A 22,033-nucleotide genomic window follows, 5' to 3' on the forward strand; every position below is an offset into this window, starting at 1 on the left:
AGGAGAGAATACCTCTCTAGGTATCTTCTATGGAATAAGGATCTTCTACAAATCCTGTCTATAGGGCTTCTATGCAATGAAGGTCTCTCTAAAGGTTTTCTTTTTTGAATGGTCTTCTCATCCATAGACACCTCTAGAAAAGACATTTTATAAAAACATAACCATAATGACAAATCGGAAATAATTTTAAGCTACACTTTCGGGTTCTATAGGTATGTTTTATAAACAAATTTGTTTCAAAATATATTAAGATATTAGTATTTTACTTTTTCTACTACGCTTTTTATTACCTTTTAAAAACGTGATTCTAATTAACTTAAAAAATTACCCTAAACTGTCTCCTTTGTAAATTAATATTTCATGTCATTAGCCATTATGTATCTTGGGATGAATAATTTAACGGTACTTAGTTTTATTACAGGAGCATTGCTCTCTCTTGTCAGCTTCCATTGAAAGTGGTCAAAGGCTTCACCTTTTGTTTCTGAATCATACATAATGAGGATAATAGGAGTTTTTTAACCTCGCATTAAAGCAAAACAACAAAATAAAGAGCACAATGAACTCTTCACTGTAGGAAATGTTAGGAGAGGCTTTTGTGATGTTATGTTCAAATATTTTTTATTAATTTATTTTTTTTTAAGTACGTCAATATATTTATTTATTTTCTTTTCTGTTTATTTACTTTTCATCGTCGTCATTTATTTCATTCATTTCTTATAGCTAAGGCATTAAGTTTAATTTTCTACTCTCTCATCGACATATAAAGCTATGGTAATGCTCTTGTATTTTCAATACCAAGGAACAGTGAATGCATTTGAAATTGAATTATCATCAGATGTATAACTAGAGATACACACTTAAGAGTACATACTAACATACATACAATAAATAATTGTGTTGTGTTTTTGTTTTTCTGAACTTACAAACTAAGCAAATACTATGAAGAGTTCATTTTAAGAATGGATTTTACGTAAGGGAAGGGTTATTAAGTCCACTTTGTGATAAAATACTTTTTTAAGTTTAAATCTTTTACAAAGTTTAATACTCCTTAAGATTTTATGTTTTAAAAACTGGACTTATTCCTGTTTGCTTTTAAATTTAGCAATGTCTTATGTTTTTGGGTGAAATGTGTGCGTTTTGAGATTTGTCGTAATGTTGTTTTTGAATATGACAATAAAGAATAGCATAGTAAAAATTTAAAGACTAGCAGGATTGTGTTGAAATGACATGGAAATATGGGTGTATGTGGGCGATAGTGTGTGTGTGTGTGTGTTTTAACTTTAGTATGTTTTTGTTTACTTTATCCGCGCAAATGTTGTCACGTTTCTGGATTAGTTTTACTGGCACTAACATTTGGCACTTTATTTGCCAACCATAGTGGAGCTGCTCGTTTCGTTTTTCCTCGATATGTTGTTATTGTTGGTGTTGTGGGGGTGATGGTTGTTGTTGTCGTTGACGTTGTTACTTTTGTTGGTGCAACAATATCCATCAATGTTTGATTTTGTTGCTGTTGTTGTTGTATAACCAAATTGTGTAGCTCCTGACGTTGTAGTACTTGAAGTTGCTGCTGCTGTTGTGTTTGTTGTTGTAATTCCCATTGCAACGGCAGTAATGTTTGTGCAGCTGATGTTCTCCTATAGGCAGATGAAGAACCCAATGCAGCAGTACGACCAAATGGTGATTCGCCTTTGGTATCCAAGAAAAATTTGCCACGTAATCTGAGGGAAAAAAAGAATAAGAATGAACAATGTTATTTTGTAATATTGGGGAGTTGAGAAGTATAATAGAGGTGTTTCTGAAAAGCCTGTGCTAAGGAAAGGGTACTTCTTAAGAATCTTTCCTAAGGAAAGGGCATTTCATAAGTTCCTTTTCTAAGGAAAGGATGCTTTTGAAGACCCTTTCTCAAGGAAAGGGTGCTTATTAAGACACTTTCCTAGGGAAAGGGTTGTTCTTAAGGCCCTTTCCTAAGAAAAGGGTGCTTCTTAAGGATGCTTCTTAAGACCATTTCCCAAAGAAAGGGTGCTTCTCAAAATACTTTCCAAAGGAAAGAGTGCTTCTTTTCCAAGGAAAGGGTGCTTCTTTTCCAAGGAAAGGGTGCTTCTTTTCCAAGAAAAGGGTGCTTCTTTTCCAAGGAAAGGGTGCTTCTTTTCCAAGGAAAGGGTGTTTCTTTTCCAAAAAAGGATGCTTCTTTTCCAAGGAAAGGGTGCTTGTTAAGACCCTTTTCCAAGTAAAGGTTGCTTCTTCTTCTAAGGGTGTTTCTTATGACACTTTTCCAACGAAAGGGTGCTTCCTAAGATCCCTTCCCAATGAAAGGGTGCTTCCTAAGATCCCTTCCCAATGAAAGGGTGCTTCCTAAGATCCCTTCCCAAGGAAAGGGTGCTTCTTAAAACCCTTTCTCAAGGAAAGGTTGCTTCTTAAGACTCTTTTCCAAGGAAAGGGTGCTTCTAAAGACCCTTCCCCAAGGAAAGGGTGCTTCTTAAGACCTTTTTCCAAAGAAAGGGTGCTTCTTAATACCTTTTTCCAAAGAAAGGGTGCTTCTTAAGACCTTTTTCCAAAGAAAGGATGCTTCTTAAGACCTTTTTTCAAAGAAAGTGTGCTTCTTAAGACCTTTTTTCCAAAGAAAGGGCGCTTCTTAAGACCTTTTTCCAAAGAAAGGGTGCATCTTAAGACCTTTTTCCAAAAAAGGGTGCTTCTTAAGACCTTTTTCCAAAGAAAGGGTGCTTCTTAAGACCTTTTTCCAAAGAAAGGGTGCTTCCTAAGACCTTTTTCCAAAGAAAGGGTGCTTCCTAAGACCTTTTTCCAAAGAAAGGGTGCTTCTTAAGACCTTTTTCCAAAGAAATGGTGCTTCTTAAGACCTTTTCCAAAGAAAGGGCGCTTCTTAAGACCTTTTTCCAACGAAAGGGCGCTTCTTAAGACCTTTTTCCAAAGAAAGGGTGCTTCTTAAGGAAAAGTTGCTTCTTAAGATTCTTTCCTAAGGAAACGTTGCTTCTTAAGATTCTTTCCTAAGGAAAGGTTGCTTTTTAAGACCCTTTCTCAAGGAAAGGGGGCTTGTTATGACCCTTTTCCAACGAAATGGTGCTTCTTAAGACCCTTTCCCAAGGAAAGGGTGCTTCTTAAGACCCGTTCCCAAGGAAAGGGTGCTTCTTAAGACCCTTTTCCAAGGAAAGGGTGCTTCTTAAGACCCTTTCCCAAGGAAAGGGTGCTTCTTAAGACCCTTTCCCAAGGAATGGGTGCTTCTTAAGACCCTTTCCCAAGGAAAGGGTGCTTCTTAAGACCCTTTCCCAAGGAAAGGGTGCTTCTTAAGACCCTTTCCCAAGGAAAGTGTGCTTCTTAAGACCCTTTCCCAAGGAAAGTGTGCTTCTTAAGACCCTTTCCCAAGGAAAGGGTGCTTCTTAAGACCCTTTCCCAAGGAAAGGGTGCTTCTTAAGACCCTTTCCCAAGGAAAGGGTGCTTTTAAGACCCTTTCCCAAGGAAAGGGTGCTTTTTAAGACCCTTTCCCAAGGAAAGGTTGCTTTTTAAGACCCTTTCCCAAGGAAAGGTTGCTTTTTAAGACCCTTTCCCAAGGAAAGGTTGCTTTTTAAGACCCTTTCCCAAGGAAAGGTTGCTTTTTAAGACCCTTTTCCAAAGAAAGGGCGCTTCTTAAGACCTTTTTCCAACGAAAGGGCGCTTCTTAAGACCTTTTTCCAAAGAAAGGGTGCTTCTTAAGGAAAAGTTGCTTCTTAAGATTCTTTCCTAAGGAAACGTTGCTTCTTAAGATTCTTTCCTAAGGAAAGGTTGCTTTTTAAGACCCTTTCTCAAGGAAAGGGGGCTTGTTATGACCCTTTTCCAACGAAATGGTGCTTCTTAAGACCCTTTCCCAAGGAAAGGGTGCTTCTTAAGACCCGTTCCCAAGGAAAGGGTGCTTCTTAAGACCCTTTTCCAAGGAAAGGGTGCTTCTTAAGACCCTTTCCCAAGGAAAGGGTGCTTCTTAAGACCCTTTCCCAAGGAATGGGTGCTTCTTAAGACCCTTTCCCAAGGAAAGGGTGCTTCTTAAGACCCTTTCCCAAGGAAAGGGTGCTTCTTAAGACCCTTTCCCAAGGAAAGGATGCTTCTTAAGACCCTTTCCCAAGGAAAGGGTGCTTCTTAAGACCCTTTCCCAAGGAAAGGGTGCTTCTTAAGACCTTTTCTTAAGGAAAGGGTGCTTCTTAAGACGTTTTTCCAAAGAAAGGGTGCTTCTTAAGACCTTTTTCCAAAGAAATGGTGCTTCTTAAGACCTTTTCCAAAGAAAGGGCGCTTCTTAAGACCCTTTCCCAACGCAATGTCTCTTCTTAAGACTCTATCCCAACGCAATGTCTCTTCTTATGGCCCTTTCCCAACGCAATGTCTCTTCTTATGACTCTTTCCCAACGCAATGTCTCTTCTTATGACCCTTTCCCAAGGAAAGGTTGCTTCTTAAGACCCTTTTCTAAGGAAAAGTTGATTTTAAAGACCCTTTTCTAAGGAAAGGTTGATTTTAAAGACCCTTTCCCAAGGAAAGGGTGCTTCTAAGACACTTTCCTTTTCTTATATCGGCTTTAACTTTTATGGTTTCTTCCAAAACATAAATATTGGATATAAATAAATTTTAAGTTATTTACAATTATAATTAAATTAAATATAAAAATTACTCTACACTCGATATCACTTTGTTTTGCCACCCATTCACTTTATTATAATCTGCTCTCAAAAATCCCCAAATGAAAAAATACACACACACAAACATACCTCTTATCAGCTCCCATGCCCATAAACGCTTTGCCATTGCCACCATCACGACAAGTGCCAAACAATTTCGAAGGCTCACATCTGTTGGCTGGAAATGCCATTGGGTAATGGACAGATTCAATAAAATATTCCCAAGCACGTTGATGGCTACAACCTACTGCAAACACCAGCAATGCCAGCAGAAAACAAAAACAAAACAAAAAACAAGACAAACAAAACCAAAAACATGTACAAAACAAATATTTTATATTCAGTTTGGGAGAAAAAGAGGCTACATTATGCACTGGAAAGATACTCACTCAAAATGCCCAACCAACGATTATTGGCAATTTCCTGGCGTGCACAGCCTGGCTGTAAGGCATGACCACCATTGGGGTAGAAATCAACATGACCCATTGCCTCAGGATTGCCTAGAATACCACCGTCCGTGTGAATGATATCAACAAATTGTGCATCACTGGGTCCCAGGCGGCGATTCGAGCTGCCATCCTCGAACAAAGGCAAGGCAGGATCAAGGCCTAATTAAATAAAAACAAAATTCATTACAAGGGCTTCTAATTAATTTACGTATTATGACACACTTACCCGTTATGCGTGGCAAAAGTATGGACCATTCCTGTAACTGTTTACCAATAAAACCCGAGATTTCAGCACCCAAACTAAAACCAATCAAATGTATGTCCTTAACGGGGAAACCTCTTTGCACCAGAAACCTTATAAATCTGGCCATATAGCGAGCAGCTACTGGTAAATTTTCCACCGAATTTGTATACCAAGGAACAGCCGTTAAGGGACTCCAATCAATGAGTATGACATTGTATGTGCCATTTTTTAGAAAAGCTATTACCATCACACACAGACGCAGATGAAATTGTTTTAACTTTGTTAGTTTTCCAATATGAATTACAAAAAAAAAAAACAAACTCGTAACTTACCATCTTTAATCTCCTGACTGCTTTGCCTTTCGCTGATGGCAGACTCTGAGAAGCCATGCAAGTAAATGACCAAAGGATGATTGAAATTAAAATTGCTTTTACGCAAACGTTTATCATCGCTCAGATACAGATTTTGTGCCTTAAATGGATTTTTCCTTTGGAACGAAAAAAAAAGAAATGTAGAGGGAAAAGGGAAATGACAAAAATTAATGAATAACTGATTTGAGTTCATGGAAAAGAAACAAAATTGATGTTATTTTTTTGAGATTTTTCCGCTTTAAATGCCTTGGGGAATTTTTCGGAAGAGAGTCAATTAAAGGATGAACGGGTTAGGAGAAATAAAAAAAATGGGGGGAAAGGAGGCAACGTGGAAATAAGCAATGTTATTTCCTAAAGCACTATTTTTTATAAAAATTAACGAAAAATTACGGAAATAAATTCACTTCATCAAAAAAATCAAAGAAGTCGCTTAAAGAGTGCTACAACTATGTAATTGAACAAAAGAGTCTCTTCATAGACTACAGATTTAAGGAATTATTTGGGAAAATTAATTTTAGTCGTCACTGAAATTTCTCATATAATGCGCCACATCCGAAAAGGAATATATAGACATTCTTGATTGATTGTAATAGGGAATCTGTAGAAGTATAACGGGGCCTTATGGATTGTCTTTATGGAAGACCAAATATTTGACGAAAGATGGGTAGACTCTCTCTGATGTTTTTCCCTTATTTTGACTTTAGGTAAGAGACTTTGGTAGACGTACTCATACCAAGAAACGGTTAATTTGAGCTTTAGTTTGGGTCATATCTTGTTAACTTTTTCTCGTCAAAGCACCTCGGGAGCAACCTCTAACATCTATTAAAGACTGCTAAAGTGAGCTAACTTGAGGCTTACAGCCAGAAAAGTACATAAACGAAAAAATAACATTTGTGAACCCATATAATATTGATGACCATGGCTAGATCGAAAACAAGCACGATTTATATAAAGCTACGATCTGATGCTGCACGGATGCTGGATGCACCTCGCTAGAACATATCTCTCCTGGAAAACTGTATTGTAATCACAAAGCTCTACAACAAGAAGATGAGTTATGACTAGACATCGGAATTTTGCATATTTTTGAAAATTATAATGCACATAATTTGTTTATTATACAATAGAAGCTGGAGCTTTGTACGTATTATTGATTATTTTCAATATAACATCGAATTTCTATCATTGGAACGATATAATTCTATATAATAACGTAGTTACAATTGGTTAAAATTTCAAAAATATGCAAAAATCCGATGTCTAGTTATGACCATAACAGTGATATTATATAGAATCTAGCCAGAATAAAATCAAAATATTAATAGGCAGACTGAAAAATAATAGACATCAGTAGTCGATAGCCTGGAAGACGATTTCCGAGTTTAGGGTTGACATGTCGGTTTCCGACAATTTCGAGTCGATTTAGTTATGTCTGTCTGTCTGGTTGGCTGACTAAAACGGATCAAACGATTTGGACCAAATTTTTTCTGGTAATATTTTTCTTTCTTCAGAAGGACAGACGGTCTTCCTACAGAATAGCGGAAGGTCTTCTTGTAGAAGAACAGAAAGACTTCCTGCAAAAAAACCAGGACGAGCAGCAGAGAAGAAATTCTTGTAGGTCTTCTTATAGAAGAGCGGAAGATGTTCCTATAGAAGAACTGAGTATCTTCCTATAGAAGAGTAGAGGTTCCTCCTATAGACGAGAAGAAGGTCCTCCTATATAGGACAAGAAGGTCTTCCCATAGAAGAGAATAGGGTCTTCTTATAGAAGGGTAGACGATCTTTCTGCAGAAGAGTAGTAGGCCTTCCTATAGATAATTTTCGAATATAAACTATATCTCTCCACTCCGTCGGGTACCACCCACACAAAATTTGAACAAATTTCTCACAAGTGCAGTTTAAGGACATGTCTCGGATCTCCGACGTAGCCAGAGGAAGGCCGGGTATTTCGAAAATTTTAGCGGCAGGTTGTTTTGTTGTGGTTGCTCTTGAGGCACACCCATACTTCTTAAGATAATGACCCTAAAGCACTAAAACCCTGCCGGCACCAACCAAAATGATGATGAGCACGATTACATACGAATTGAGTATCTGATTCAGCCGAAACTTTACTTACTTACTTAGCTGGCCCATTACAGAACATTTGTTCCATAGACCGAACTAAGAAAAGATCTCCAATCCTCTCTGTTTTTCGCTTCGCTTTTTGGAATACCGCGCCTTTTCATTTCTTCATCCACTTGTATGCTCCATCGAAGCTTAGGCCTGCCGATTCTGGGTGCACCGCCATGTGGCATGTATTCATACGCCTTTTTAGCGGGTTCATCATCGCTCATTCTTATGATATGGCCTAACCAACGCAATCGTTGCATCTCGATACGTTTAACAATATTGATGTCGTTGTATAGCAGATACAGCTCGTGGTTCATGCGACGTCGATATTCAACGCAGATTGGTCCGTAGATCTTTCGAAGAATTTTTCTCTCAAACACACCAAGCACTGCCATGTCTGCTTGCGCAAGTACCCATGCTTCGGAGCCATACATTAGCACGGGTAGTATCAGCGTTTTGTATAGTGTTATTTTTGTTTGACGAGATGTGGCTTTGTTTTTAAATTGCTTACTTAAACCATTGTAGCATCTGTTGGCCAATATAATTCTTCTTCTTATTTCACAACTGATGTTGTTTGTTGTGTTTATGGCAGTGCCGAGGTAGACGAAGTCTTTAACTACCTCAAAATAATAGGTACCAACTTCCACTGTTGGTCCGAGTTCTATGGACGCTTTGCGCGTCGACACCATCAATTTGGTCTTTTCGCCGTTTACCGCCAGATCCACTTTAGAAGATTCTGCTTCGACCTTCCTGAAGGTATCAGTTACTTCCTTTACTGATCGTCCCATGATGTCTATGTCATCAGCTTAAGCAAGTAACATGTGGCTATTGATGTAAATTGTGCCATTTCTTTTGACATTTGCATCTCGTATTACCTTTTCCAGCAAAATGTTGAATAGGTCACACCAAAGGCTGTCTCCTTGTGTGAAACCTCATTTGGTACAAAATTCTTCGGAGAAGTTCTTTCCAATTTTAATTGAGGACCTAGTATCAGTTAAAGTCATCTTACAAAGCCGGATGAGCTTTGCGGGTATACCAAATTCAGACATTGCATAGAATACCTTTGATCGGGGGGACTGTTGAATGCTGCTTTATAATAGGTAAAAAGGTGATATGTGTTGATCTGCATCTCTTGGGTCTTCTCTAGGATTTGCGGCAGGGTAAATATCTGGTCAATGGTGGACTTGCCAGGTCTAAAGCCACATTGGTATGGTCCAATTATTTCGTTGACCATTGGCTTTAGTCGTTCGCACAATATCCCTGACACTATCTTATAGGCAATAGGGAGAAGACTTATGCCCCTATAGTTGGAGCATACAGTCGTATCTCCTTTCTTGTGGACGGGACATAGGATGCTCAGGTTCCAATCGTCGGGTACGCGTTCTTTCTGCCAGATGGTGCTAACTAGCTGATGCATACACCTTATCAGCGCGTCGCCTCCGGTTTTAAACAGCTCGGCTGGTAAGCCATCGGCTCCTGCTGCTTTATTATTCTTCAGCCGGTTGATTGCTGTTTTTACCTCATCTTGGCCGGGCGGTATACATTCTATACCATCTTCTGGGATTGGATCTGTGGTATCATCGTCTTCGCTACTATTGGATACCAGCAGATTGGAGAAATGTTCCTTCCATATCCTGAGCACGCTATCTGTATCTGTTACCAGATTACCTTGCTGGTCTCTACAGGAGGATGTGCCTGTACCAAAGCCATCTGTTTGATGTTTCGCTCTTTTATAGAATTTTCGGACTTCATTCTGGCTCCTGTACATCTCGATTTTTTCACACTCTCGCTTTTCCATTTCTCTCTTTTTCTTGGGGAAAAGACGTTTCTCTTCTCTCCTTTTCTCCCGATATCTCTTTCGTGCGCTACGCGTTGGTACTGATTGTAAAGTAGCTCTATATGCCGCATTTTCTATTCGGTAGCAGCACCACACTCCTGGTCATACCATGAATTCCTTTGTGGAGGTCTCTGGAATCCAAGTATGGATTTTGCGGCTGTTTGAATGGAGTGGGCAATAATTTGCCATTGTGTTATGTTATCGGGACAAGGAGTGCTCGCGTTGAGCAATTGGGCCATTTGAGTGGAATATGCTGTGGCTATCTGTTGTGTTTGCAGCCTATCGATGTCCAAATTCCGCGTTGTGTCTGTTCGTGCTTTATTTGCAACGTTTAGACGGGTACGTACCTTTGCTGCAACAAGGTAGTTGTCCGAATCAATGTTTGCACCTAGGAACGATCGTACATCCAACACGCTCGATGAATCATCAATCTCTATCACAACATGATCAATTTGATTACTTGTTCTTTGATCTGGAGACAGCCAGGTGCCCTTATGAATATCGAGATGATTAAACCTGGTACTGCTAACTACCATGTTTTTTGCAGCTGCAAAGTCTATCAGCCTCATACCATAGTCAGATGTTCCACTGTGGAGACTGAATTTCCCGACTGTTGGGCCAAAGATATTCTCCTTTCCAATTTTGGCATTAAAATCCCCTAGAATGATTTTAATGTCATGGACAGGGCAACTGTCATATCGCTCATTTACTCAAAGAGTGACACATTTCAAAAAATCGAGTTTCGAGAAAAATGCGATTTAAGTTGGCGATTGAAATTTGACTTCCCAAATTAAAAATATTATTACACAAAAAACAAAATAACTAAGTGGACCATATTTTGCAAACACCTAGCGAGATATCAGTGTTAAAATTCTGTGCAAGATCAAACATAATTTGAAGTGTTTTATTGCTTCATAAACTCAAAAACTTTTGTGTTGAATTATGCGAAACTCGTAGTAAATCAGCTGTAGCTCGTCGAGTTTTAGAGATATCAGCATGAAAATTTGACAGAAGATAAGGTAGAAGTCGTAGAAAAAATAGAAATTGCTAACTCAGAAAACGCATTTTTTGAGTTATGCCACTCTTTGAGTAAATGAGCGATATGTTTCCTCTAAGCGCTCGTAAAATATATCTTTGGTCTGCTCGTCCTTTTCTTCAGTGGGAGCATGTGCGCAAATATAGTTGATGTTGAAGAATTTAGCTTTTGTTAGAATTGCAGCAAGTCTTTCATTCACTGGAGTGAAGCTGGATACCAGATGTTTTAGTCTCCGACTAACTACAAATCCGCAACCAACCTCATGCTTTACGTCATGGCAGCTATAATACAGTGCGTCACCTTTAGGTGTTGTTGTGACGCCTTTCCCAATCCATCGTATTTCCTGTATGGCATTAATATCGGCCTTGTACTTTTGAAGTACGTCTGCCAATGCGAAGACTGCACCTTCTCTATAAAGAGTGCGAACATTCCAGGTGCAGATTCGCAGATCATGGTCCTTAAAATGTTTGCGGGGTTCGTCAACTTTAGAGGGGTTTGTTTTTCTTTTCTTTCGTTTTTTCATAATAGGCTGTTTTTTCTAGGGGAGGGTTACTAACCCGACGCCCAAACCCAAGTTTTTAACGTTTTTATGGGTGAACGCGCGGCACATGTTAGCTCCCTACCTTTAACGGGTGTTAAAGGTGTCCACTTGAGATGAAAGAGGGACCAAGATAAATCCTGGGCTTTGCCATGTAAAAAACCGGTCAGGACCGTTCCTTGGTATCTTCCATCCCCTACGTCACCCGAAACTTTACACATCGTAAAATTTCTTCCAAACGTAGATTAAGTTAAAAAACTGTCTATATCGGACAACACCTTCGAGTACCTCTAATCTAAGCAGAGTTTAAGGACTGTTCGAGGATTGTTATGAAATTTTCATCGAAGGTAGTCTGATTACACACTATATTTTTGCTTCCAGACATAATGACCTTAAAGCTCAAAAAATCGTATAGTGACCAGCTGTGACAGTTGAAAGGAGTGACTGATATTGGTCCAAACTTTGTACGTCGTAATTTTTCTTCCAAACATACATCAAATTCCAAGAAGATATATATCTACGGTGCAAAAGTTCAAAGTTTTCTCTTAAGTGAGCTTCATGGGCTGTTCGGGATTATTTTCATCGAAGTTATTTGGATTAAAATGATCCATTTCAAAAAGGAGTATGGCTTGCATATTTCCATAAACATCCCCGAAGGGACAAGGAAGACTTCTCTCATATCAATGAGTGCACCCCTAACTACTTTTTATAGTCGAGTCCGAATGGCGTGCCTAACAAAACCAATTGTAGAAAGATTGTACATTGCTCAATTACTCAGGAAATGTCGCTTAAGTGTATTTTTGTCACCGTTAACATTTGATGTTGTCTGACTTTGGAATCGAACCCGGGCATATAATATGCAAGGCGGATGTGCTTACCATTGCACCTCGCTGAGGTGTCGTCGTGTCCACAACACTACATATTTGTTTGCTAGGGGAAGAAAATACTTCCTGATATATGGGACCTGAAATTACCCTATATTTAGAGCCACGTAAGGGAGTTAAAATCGTTCATAAATAATGTTGGATCACGAGGAAGCGGTACGCCAAAATAACTATGAAAATATCAAGTGAAGCCAGCATCACGGATAATATCAAGGCGTTGAAAAGTTCTTACTCCCAAGTTCGTGTGCAAGAACAAGGACTATCTAAGTCATTGATGCTCAAAATAAACAAGAGAGTAAAGTAGTGAGAGAATCACAAGAAAGTTTGTATCAGCATTCAGTGGTTGTTAGAACTGCGACCAGTAAACATGTGGCGCGTGTGTGCGGTTTTGTTCAGTGTCCCCACTGAAATTATGCGTACATCCATGCACATGTTTACTTGTCGGCTGCTCAACGACGGCTGATTATTATTCTCATTGTGAGTACACGTATTATGCAGTCACGTATTATGTAGTAAGGGAATAAGAAAGTCTCATGAAAGGCAAGAACAATATTTCTATTCCCAACTATGATAAACTTCACACAGTTTCTTTTATTAACCCCGTTAAAGCCTTTCAGTTGCTATTACAAATTTGTAATAGGCGAATTTTTATTTTCTCCTTTTCATTGTATTCCCTCTTCATGGTGTTTACTTAATATATATTTTTTTTTCAACATTAGTTTCACTTACCTTGTGTATAACATAAATTTGATATCATCTCGTTCCTTGATTTGGCAACAATTCGAGCAAAATCCTCTTGGTGTGGGGCTATAAAATATTGGTGAACCGGCTGCAAAGAAAAAGAACAAAAAAACCAACAGTAAAAATAATTAAGAACATTATTTCCACAACATTAAAAGAGGTAATTAAAGAGTGCCATAAACTCAATGCGAACTCAAATTTGTGTGACAAGTAGCTTTAGAGCACCCTGAACTTGAGAATTATGTGGAAACCGGTTTACAGAAATGAATGGTCAATAAACGAAAATAATAAAGAACAAAAAATTAGAAAAAGAATATTCTATGAATGAGTCATTAGTTTAAGTTCTTGTTTTTTTGTACATTTTTCTACCACACTAACAACAACAGAAGATATTTTAACGACAACATTAATTATAGATTTATTCACACTTTGTAAATACGTGATTTTCATGTTTGTTGTTTTCCTTTTTCTGCTTAGAAATTGTTAAGACCTATTCAACAAGAAGTAAAAGCTTGTCTGCTGGGTAATTATCTATTTTGTTTTGATCACAAAATTCGTTGCAATTGTCAATTTTATTCTCTGATTCAAAGGTTGCTAGTGCTGCTGCATTCATCCAAAAAAATCCAAATTATGCAGATTTGCTGTCACGATTCATTCATATCTTGATGTGATTTTTGTGTGTGTTTAATGAAAGTTTGGCTTGCGAGTTCATTGTGAAAATAACTAACCTTGGCCATAAATAACACTGTGCTACAAATAAAGAAATTGTATAATACATATAAAAATAATAATAAAATTAATAATAATAATAATAATGATAATAATAATAATAATAATAATAATAATAATAATAATAATAATAATAATAATGAATAAAAATCACATGTTTTTATAAAATATTTTCTATGGAAGGAAATATTGATTTTCAATATTTCATAAAAGAAATTTGATGAAAACATAGCATTAGTCGATTTTAGAATTAAAGTAACTGAATATTTCGAATAAGCATCCAACAGCATAAGAAGACTGGAACTACTTTTTCTAGGGTTTCCGTGACCCTTCAATCATTCCTTTAACCGATCTCTATAACACTTGTGATACATACATAAGTACATGGCATTCCCATTTATTTACATTATATTTGTTGGCCAGTGAAAAAGCAACAACGTAATTTTTTTGCCCATTACCATAGTCTTATGCCAATTTTTAGCATTTTATTCGTAGTATGCAAATACACATGTTTGTCGGTATGTATGTCTTTTTTTCTCACATTCATCGTTAATGGCTTGTTAAGAGTCTTGGTTTAAACAACAACAACAACAAAAACAAGCAAACCTCATCTTAAACTTTTTATTTAAAGAAACATTTTTAATCTGTCTCATGGAGTTGTTTTTCGCATATCTTTTGCACCCTATCTGTCCGTTGATCTGTCCCGCTACCTATGGCTAGCTAGCTACACACATGTGAAACAATGGACTGAAAATGCGGAAATACATTTTTAATGTTGTATTTATTCATTTGCCGGTTAATGTGTATTAAATTAACACTTTTATGGTCAAGACTGACCATAATAATGGCAAAAAATAATAATAATAGCCTGGCGAAATATGATCAGAGTTCTTTTTTTGGTTGTTTGACGACGTCACAAAATGTTAGTACAAATTTCAAATAAAAATATAAGAGTATCAGCAATCGCATTAATCAGATGATCTTTATTATTTGAATATTTATTCATTAGTTCTACAATCAAAAGAAGATCAATGCTGAGGCATTCAAATAGAATTTGAAGTTCATGGTGATTGAATAAAACACAACAAGGCCTAAATGCGGCCAACAAGAGAATGTATCTGATGTGTAGAACATACACATAACTTATGTCTGTTTGAATAGGAATGTGTGTGTGTTACATTTAAATTAAAAGCTCAATGTTAGTCTTTAAAGTGTATTAATTTATGCAGATATGGGTCAATATTGAATCGTTGAAATTAGTTTGAATCAATTGATGGGGAATCAATTTAGCCTTGTATCAAATGCTAAACAGTTTACCACTGTTATCTGTTTAGCATTCGATGGTATATATTCTATCATAAATGGTAATAAATAATTTATAATTAAGGGCATCAAAAGATTATGAGTTATCGTATATTATTTCAAAAATATAATTAACTGAGATTTGGAAACTCATCAATTATTTGAATGAACCACCACTATTCGGGAACACCAAGTCTATAGGTAAGATCAAAAACTAAAAATATGTTTAGTCTGCTTGTGAGGTAATAAACGGAATACAATCATAATGTGTGGAAAGCAAAGCTCCGAATACTCGCTCGAATTCAACTCGCGAGTGAAACTCTTCTCGAATTTGAACAAGTTGAGGGGGACAACAAGCCCCCTCCCCAGCGCCAAACAAAAACGTATTCCACCCTCAAATAAACTTGCCCCAAACCAACCAAAAATATTGCACCCAAAAAAAATTACCACCTCCCCCCAACTTTTCACTCGCGAGTAAATCGGAGCTCTGGTGGAAAGGGAAGGAAGTTTCTTTGTGATTGTAGAAATGCTCCTTCATCTTTAGAAACAATGGACAATTTAAATACTCCAGCAGAACTCTAATTTTATTATGTACATCTATTTTATTAGTTTTAACGGATCCTTAATTAACATTTTTTAATAGCTTTTCGATATTGAACCAAGAGTAAACTGCGCCATAAACTGAGTTCTTAGCGGGCTTTGAATAAAAGTGAAAAAAGGTAATTGTAAAACACTATTTTCTGGTAGACTGTCCTATAATTGAAAATTAATTGATTTTTATAAGAACTATTAACTAAAGCTGCAACAAAAAATAAAGGGGTTTTCCAACAAATTATTTTGAATTACCCGGTCTTTCGGTTGATGTAACATTCGAGGTTTTATTCTTTGACATTTCACCAATAAAAACTACGCCCTATACCAACTACGCCTCCACAACGCATTGAAATTATTAAAATTTACCACAACTTGACCGACAGAGATATACCCTAAGCCTCGGACCTACGTATGGGGACGGTCGCGGAAGGGGTGGGTGTGAGTGGCGTTGGGAACGTTCGTAAAAAAAGTAGTAACACACAATACATCTGACGTCTATGTTCAACGGCTGGATCAAATCAGTTTCTACCTTCGATTGTTATCTTACACTACCCAGTTTAGTAGGTGCCGGCAGGCTTTTTTGCCATGTTTGGACCATTATTTCAAGAAGTAAAGACTTGCCCCACCCCCCGAAATAAAAACTTGTACCGTCGTCATGAGGAAAGCGAACACAAGTTTTTACAACAAAAATAAATGGGATTCGAAGGCCAAATTTTAGACAGATTCGGCTGATCCATTCGAGAGTTATCATGCGCTCCAGCCACTACAGGTGGTGCCATAGGGGTTTTTTTACAGCTTTCAGACAGTCTTCTCAGGAAGTATGGACTTTCCAGCAAAAAAACGTGTACTGTCGTAATGGGGGCAGCGAATAAAAGTTGTTACAAAGAGAAGCAAAACGATTAAACTGCATCTTTCCTAAATATTTTGTGCGAGGTAGTTGAAGGAGTAGACCAATATAGTCCATATCCGAACCCGATCCATGTCCCGCAGAGATATTACAATATGAAAAGTATGGTTTCTGCCTCCGAGAGTTATCATTTTAACGAAAAGTTTTGAACTTTTGCGGGGGAGGTACCTGAATGAGTGGACCGATAAAGCCTATTTTCAAATTTAACCTATACTTGGACGAAATTTTATGAACGCCACATTTTGCACCGAATCGGCTGATGCGTTCCAGAGTTATCGTACTCTCCAAACACTACACAGGGTGCCACAGAGTTTTTACAACTTTCCAGACATTTTCTCAGGAAGTATGGACTTGCCCCTGAGGAAACTTGTGCCGTCGTATGGGGAGACAGTGAATACAAGTTGTTACAACAAAAAACAAATCGATTCGAGATCAGGTCCTAAACTGAACTTTTCCGAAATTTTGTGTGGGAGGTACCCGAAGGAGTCGACCGATTGAGTCCATATTGGAACCTCATCTAAGTCTGGTAGAAATCTAAGGATGTGCAAATCTGTTACCCCCTTCAAAAGTTATCGTGCGCACAAATTTTCCGAACATTTGTGGGGGAGGTACGGGAATGAATGGACCGATGTAACCCATGTTCGAACTTAAACTAAGTTTGGATAAAATATTACTAACGCCAAATTTTGGACTAAATCGGTTCATCCGTTCGAGAGTTATCGTGCGCACCAGCCAGCCAGACAAACGGACGGACATGGCTAAATCGACTCCAAATTGTCTGAAATACATTTCGTTCAAACATACTTGGGGTCTGAACCCATTATTTTTCTGAAAGTACATATAGCCACATTAGCATAAATGCTGAGGGTATAAAAATGGCGAAAATCTTTACGTCACAGTTCCCTAAACAAAAACCGTGAAGTACCTTGTCGAATCGCAATATCGCATTTAGTGGAAAAATACAAACTGTCGGAACAAGAAGAAGAAGAGAAACCTCTCTATCTGGAACGTGGGATTAACGGCGTACCTTTGTCTTTATTACGAAATAAAAATCCGATCATTTATCTCAAAAAATAATTTTAATACCAAAATGAATTCTGGTATTGGAAAACCCTTTATAGCAACTCTTAATATGACAATCCACAGTTATATGTGTATACATACCTTCAGGCTAAAAAAGGGAATATACAGTTTGATGCGATAAAAATTTTCCTCTTCGAAATAATGGTTTTAGACCAATTGACAGTAAGGAGTGGATTTAGCCCAGTCTATTTGTCTTTAAATCCGTCGGTCTGGCTGGACCGCACAAAAACTCTTGAAACATTCAACCGATTTGGTCCTCGATATATTTTGTCCAATCTCAAATCAAGCTCAAAGATAGGTCATATTGGTCCACCTCCCTATATCTCGAACATCTCCCACAACATTTCTTCAACATTTTTCACACGATAACTCTCGAACGAATCAACCGGTTTCGTCAAAAATTGTTCTTCGTAATATTACTTACTATAACGGTCCACTTCTTTGGGTACCTCACACACAAAATTTCAAAAATTGTTGCACAATTGCTATTTAAGGACATGCCTCGTATCGTTTTGACATTTTTTGCATTAGATTACCTTCGCAATGGTACATTTTTTGGCGATCAAGTCTTGATAATGGCCCAAAAGCTCTAAAAAATCTGACAACAACAACAAAAATTGCTGATGTGCATGATTACCGATTTGGTAATTGTAATATTTTGTCCAAACTAAGTTCTAGTTCGAATATGGGCCATATCGGTCCACTCCTTCAGATACCTCCATAAGTTTAACATTTTGCACTATAATTGTGCACACAATAACTTTTGAACGAATCAACCGGTTTGGTCCAAAATTTGTTCCCCGTAATATTCCTTCCATATATAGATCAGGTTCGAATATGTACTCTAGTTGCAAGAAGGTCCACATCGGTCCTCCCCTTCAGATATCTCCTACACACAAGTTTAAGATTTTAGGCTAAAATGGAACGCACTCAATTTGATTCAAAATTCGTTTGTAGTAATATTTCTTCCATACATAGATATTGTCGAAATATGATTTATATCGGTCCACTCCTTAGGGTACCTGTCATACAAAATTTCAAACATTTTCGACCAAGTGCAATTTAAGACCATATCTCGGATCGTTTGGATTTTTTTTTTTTTTTTTGAGTTGGTTGTCCTAATTTTTTTTGTGGACCAAGTCAATACTTCCTGCTCAACATAAATCTTTGATGGTCACGATGATCGGAAGGATTTACTGACGTTGAGCCAACCTTTACACATCGTTAAATCGAACATCAGCTACGAGAAACTTCCATACGAAAGTTCAAAATCGCCTAAGAGCAGTATAAGGGCAGTTCAGGCATTGTTTTGAAATCCTAAGGTGACCAACACAAATGGCTGATGGTCACGAAAATCGAAAGGAGTGACTGGCATTGGTCCAATCTGTGCACATCGTAAAATTTCTTTCAAACGTATATCAATTCCAAGAAGGTCCACATCGGACAACACCTTCTAGTACCTTCCTCACAAAAGTTCAAAATATTCGCCTAAGAGCAGTTTAAGGGCTTTTTTACCGAACGTACTTATGAACCTATTTACAGCAAACATTATGATCCAAAAGCTCTAAAAATCCTAAGGTGACCAACACAAATGGCTGATGATCACGATAATCGAAAGGAGTGACTACATTGGTCCAACCTTTGGACATCGTAAAACTTTCTTCCAGACGCACATCAAGTTTCAAGAAGGTCTATATCGGATAATTGTAGTTTTTCGAAATTTTCATCGAAGGATTTCCCTGGGATTCTGATTACAACGATATATTTTTTTCTTTTAGCAATACTAATGACGTAGGAATAAAACCCACCATAGTATTTGTGAACATTGAAAAATGGGATTACCAAGCAGGACTATAGGAAAAGATTGGAGTTTCAATTAACTGACATAATTTCGCATATGCATTTATCTAATGAAGTGCGATATATACTAGTTCCCAAGCTTTGCCTTCGTCTGTTACAAAAACAACATTCAATACGCCTGAAGATCGGCTTAACCATCCGTGAAACGTAGCGTAATGGTTGAATGTGTCTGACTTCGGTAGACTCCTAATTTTTCAATGTATATAATAGGTCTAATAAGCTCAACTCGAAAGAGAATTAATTAGATATATTTTTTCGTCCGTGCTTCTTTACATAATGACCCAAAAAATAAAAAAAAAATCCTACGGTGACCAACTGAAATAGCAGTTTGTTACGATAACTAACGACAGAAATGCCTCCCAAAATTAGATCCAGTTCCTGGATGGTCTCTGACATGTGGAAAATTTAACAGCGTGGGAAGACAATACTTTCCGAAATGACCCAATATTTAGGTACACACCACTTCATACATCTCTCGCACTAAAGTTTTCAGTAGCCTTTGTTACAATGCTATAATGTTATTCTGTGTAAACAGTTTTGTTAAGGTCTGTAGGTCGAAAAAGTATGCCCACTGTTTATGATGGACATAATTTTTCCTAAATATTTACACTAAAAACTTCCACACATTCGTTTGTCACCCACAAAAATTCAATTTATTTTTAAAATTAGGGATCTGTCCTTAGCGTATTTCGGCCGAATTTAAGTTCAACTCATCATGACAAGAACTATTCGAGTAAGGCTTTCTTCCACACTGTTCACTTGACTTAAGGTTTGTATTGTTGTTCTAAAAACATTTTATTTATTTTTATATAATTTTATTTACCAATTAATATTGTAAAGATGCTACATAAAGCTGAGGTAGCGGGTAAAGTCATTTTTGTTTGATATTTTTTTTGAAAAACTTAACTACACTTCGTTCTTTAAAATAATATATCACTGGCTTTTCATTACATAAACTTCTTTTATTTATTTTACTTTTTTAATTTAATATAATTATTTATATTTATTTCTTTCTTTGGTTTGTTTCACTTAACCACTTATTAAATTGTATAATTTTTTTTATTAAAATTATTTTTCGTAATTTTTTTCTTAAAATACACAAAAATTCTAGTCAGGGCTTAAAGAATAACAAATATTCTTAACAACCAATTCAATACGCGTTTCAAATCAAACTGATTACTATAAAACTTGCAAAATGACAAAACAAAACAAATAAAGAAAACACACAGCAAGCCAAGTCAGCCGCCAAGCCAGCCAAGAGCGCCAACCCTAGCCACCACGTTGTTGACTTAACGATACAACAATAACAAACAAATAAACGCAAATCAACAACAATATAATGCTATAAAACAACAACCACAGAAATTTGCTTGTGTGCAACAATGAAAACAATAACATAGAGATAGACATGTGGATTATTAGCAAAATATAGAATGTTTAATACGACGTCGTGGCCCACCAGAGTTGGTATAGGAAGCAAAATAGTTTTTTTTTTTGAGAGTCAGAGATTCATTTTTTAATTCAAAGAATCAATTTCAAAAACAAAACTGCTAACTAAACTAACACGAACCGGTAAAATAGTTGATGTTGTACAAATAGAAAACAAAAGACTTAAGACACGAACTTCAACTTCCAAGCTATGTATAACAAATTATGCGTAACGGGCAAAAACAAATGAATGAATGCAGACAGACAACGTCCACACAGATGTTTGTTTTGATGATCGAATGACGGTAGCCAAACACATAAAAATATCTTGTAGTTAAACATTTCTTGCAACAAGAACAAAAATGTTAATTGTTTAATTACCAACAATGAGAGGAGGGTGTTTACCCCATTGTTCTGCTTAATCAAGCGGAAGATAAAACAAAATGAAAAAACTTACAATATTGGAAATTTGCTGAAAATATATGGGTAGCAGCACTCCTATGAAAAAATAAATGAACACAACATTGTAACCTCAATTTTTGTGGTATTTTTAATTATTGCACAAAAAACTCCACCCACATTTTATATTTTTACCCGGCTACACCTTCCGTTAAAAAAGCCTTTATAATTTTATTTACTAAAATTTTTATCTCCTTTTTGTATTGTTTGTTATTCACCACAGTTATTGTCAACAATAATTGCTAGGCAATATGTAAATTTTTTCAAAAAATTCAAATAAACATACATATGTATGCTGTTGGCTATAACAAGTTTCCTATAATCCGGGTGTCGCGTGCTTTTGCCGTTTCTTGAATCATTTCGACAAATTTAAGACCATAAATGTCGCCCGTCACCTATCAGAGGCAAGTGTGGGGAATAAAATTAGTCAATAATTCAAAAAAATAATGTTCTTTTATTTATCGCACGTAGTTCCGTATCGTTTCGGTAAGCATAAAATATGAACAAATTCAAACGTGTTTGACATAGTAAAATGGATTTGTAAATTTTATTGCTCTCTTTAGAAAATTGTCAGCTAAACTAACTATTTTTATGTTAAGTTTTGTTTTGTTTTATTTTGCAAAAAATACTTGGCATAGCATCACTTCGGTCATTAACTATTTAATTTCCGCATTAGTTTTTCGCTTGAGTTTTGTTTAGATTTAGAACATTTTAGAATATAGTTTGGGGATTAATTTAAGATAAGGAACTATTCATCATTTCCTTGTATCAGCATTTTCTTAGGAAGTTAGATGATATTATTGCAAGTT

At 36.8% G+C, this 22,033-nt stretch overlaps 2 protein-coding genes across 13 annotated transcripts in view; one reads left to right on the top strand and one right to left on the bottom strand.

Annotated features, from left to right (window-relative positions):
• LOC141406692 (uncharacterized) overlaps positions 1 to 22,033 on the top strand; it is a 155,203-nt gene that overhangs the window by 115,634 nt on the left and 17,536 nt on the right. The window lies entirely within an intron of this gene.
• Positions 602 to 20,649, bottom strand: LOC141406694 (inactive pancreatic lipase-related protein 1). Of its 2 annotated transcripts, none has more exons than XM_073992598.1 (7): positions 20,161 to 20,649; positions 12,851 to 12,950; positions 5,679 to 5,833; positions 5,329 to 5,583; positions 5,043 to 5,261; positions 4,744 to 4,897; positions 602 to 1,718 (listed from the first exon to the last, which is right to left on the bottom strand). In XM_073992598.1, exons 1-7 carry the CDS (start codon positions 20,210 to 20,212, stop codon positions 1,319 to 1,321), a joined length of 1,335 nt encoding a protein of 444 aa, XP_073848699.1. In that variant the 5' UTR covers positions 20,213 to 20,649; the 3' UTR covers positions 602 to 1,318. The 2 variants fall into 2 exon arrangements, with proteins under 2 accessions (XP_073848699.1, XP_073848698.1); XM_073992597.1 differs by having other exon boundaries at positions 4,744 to 4,900; positions 20,161 to 20,645.

The sequence above is a fragment of the Musca autumnalis genome, unplaced genomic scaffold (genome assembly GCF_047663935.1).
Source record: "Musca autumnalis isolate F117 unplaced genomic scaffold, ASM4766393v1 scaffold_5, whole genome shotgun sequence".
Classification (NCBI taxonomy): Eukaryota; Metazoa; Arthropoda; class Insecta; order Diptera; family Muscidae; genus Musca; species Musca autumnalis.

What these genes read in the sequence shown, in the direction of transcription:
- LOC141406694 (XM_073992597.1), bottom strand. Translation starts at nt 20,212, where the DNA reads ATGACTTTACCCGCTACCTCAGCTTTATGTAGCATCTTTACAATATTA. An exon ending in ACTTTTGCCACGCATAACGG is followed by an intron (nt 5,262 to 5,328) that starts GTAAGTGTGTCA and finishes TTATTTAATTAG; the next exon opens with GCCTTGATCCTGCCTTGCCT. An exon ending in TCGTTGGTTGGGCATTTTGA is followed by an intron (nt 4,901 to 5,042) that starts GTGAGTATCTTT and finishes TGGTGTTTGCAG; the next exon opens with TAGGTTGTAGCCATCAACGT.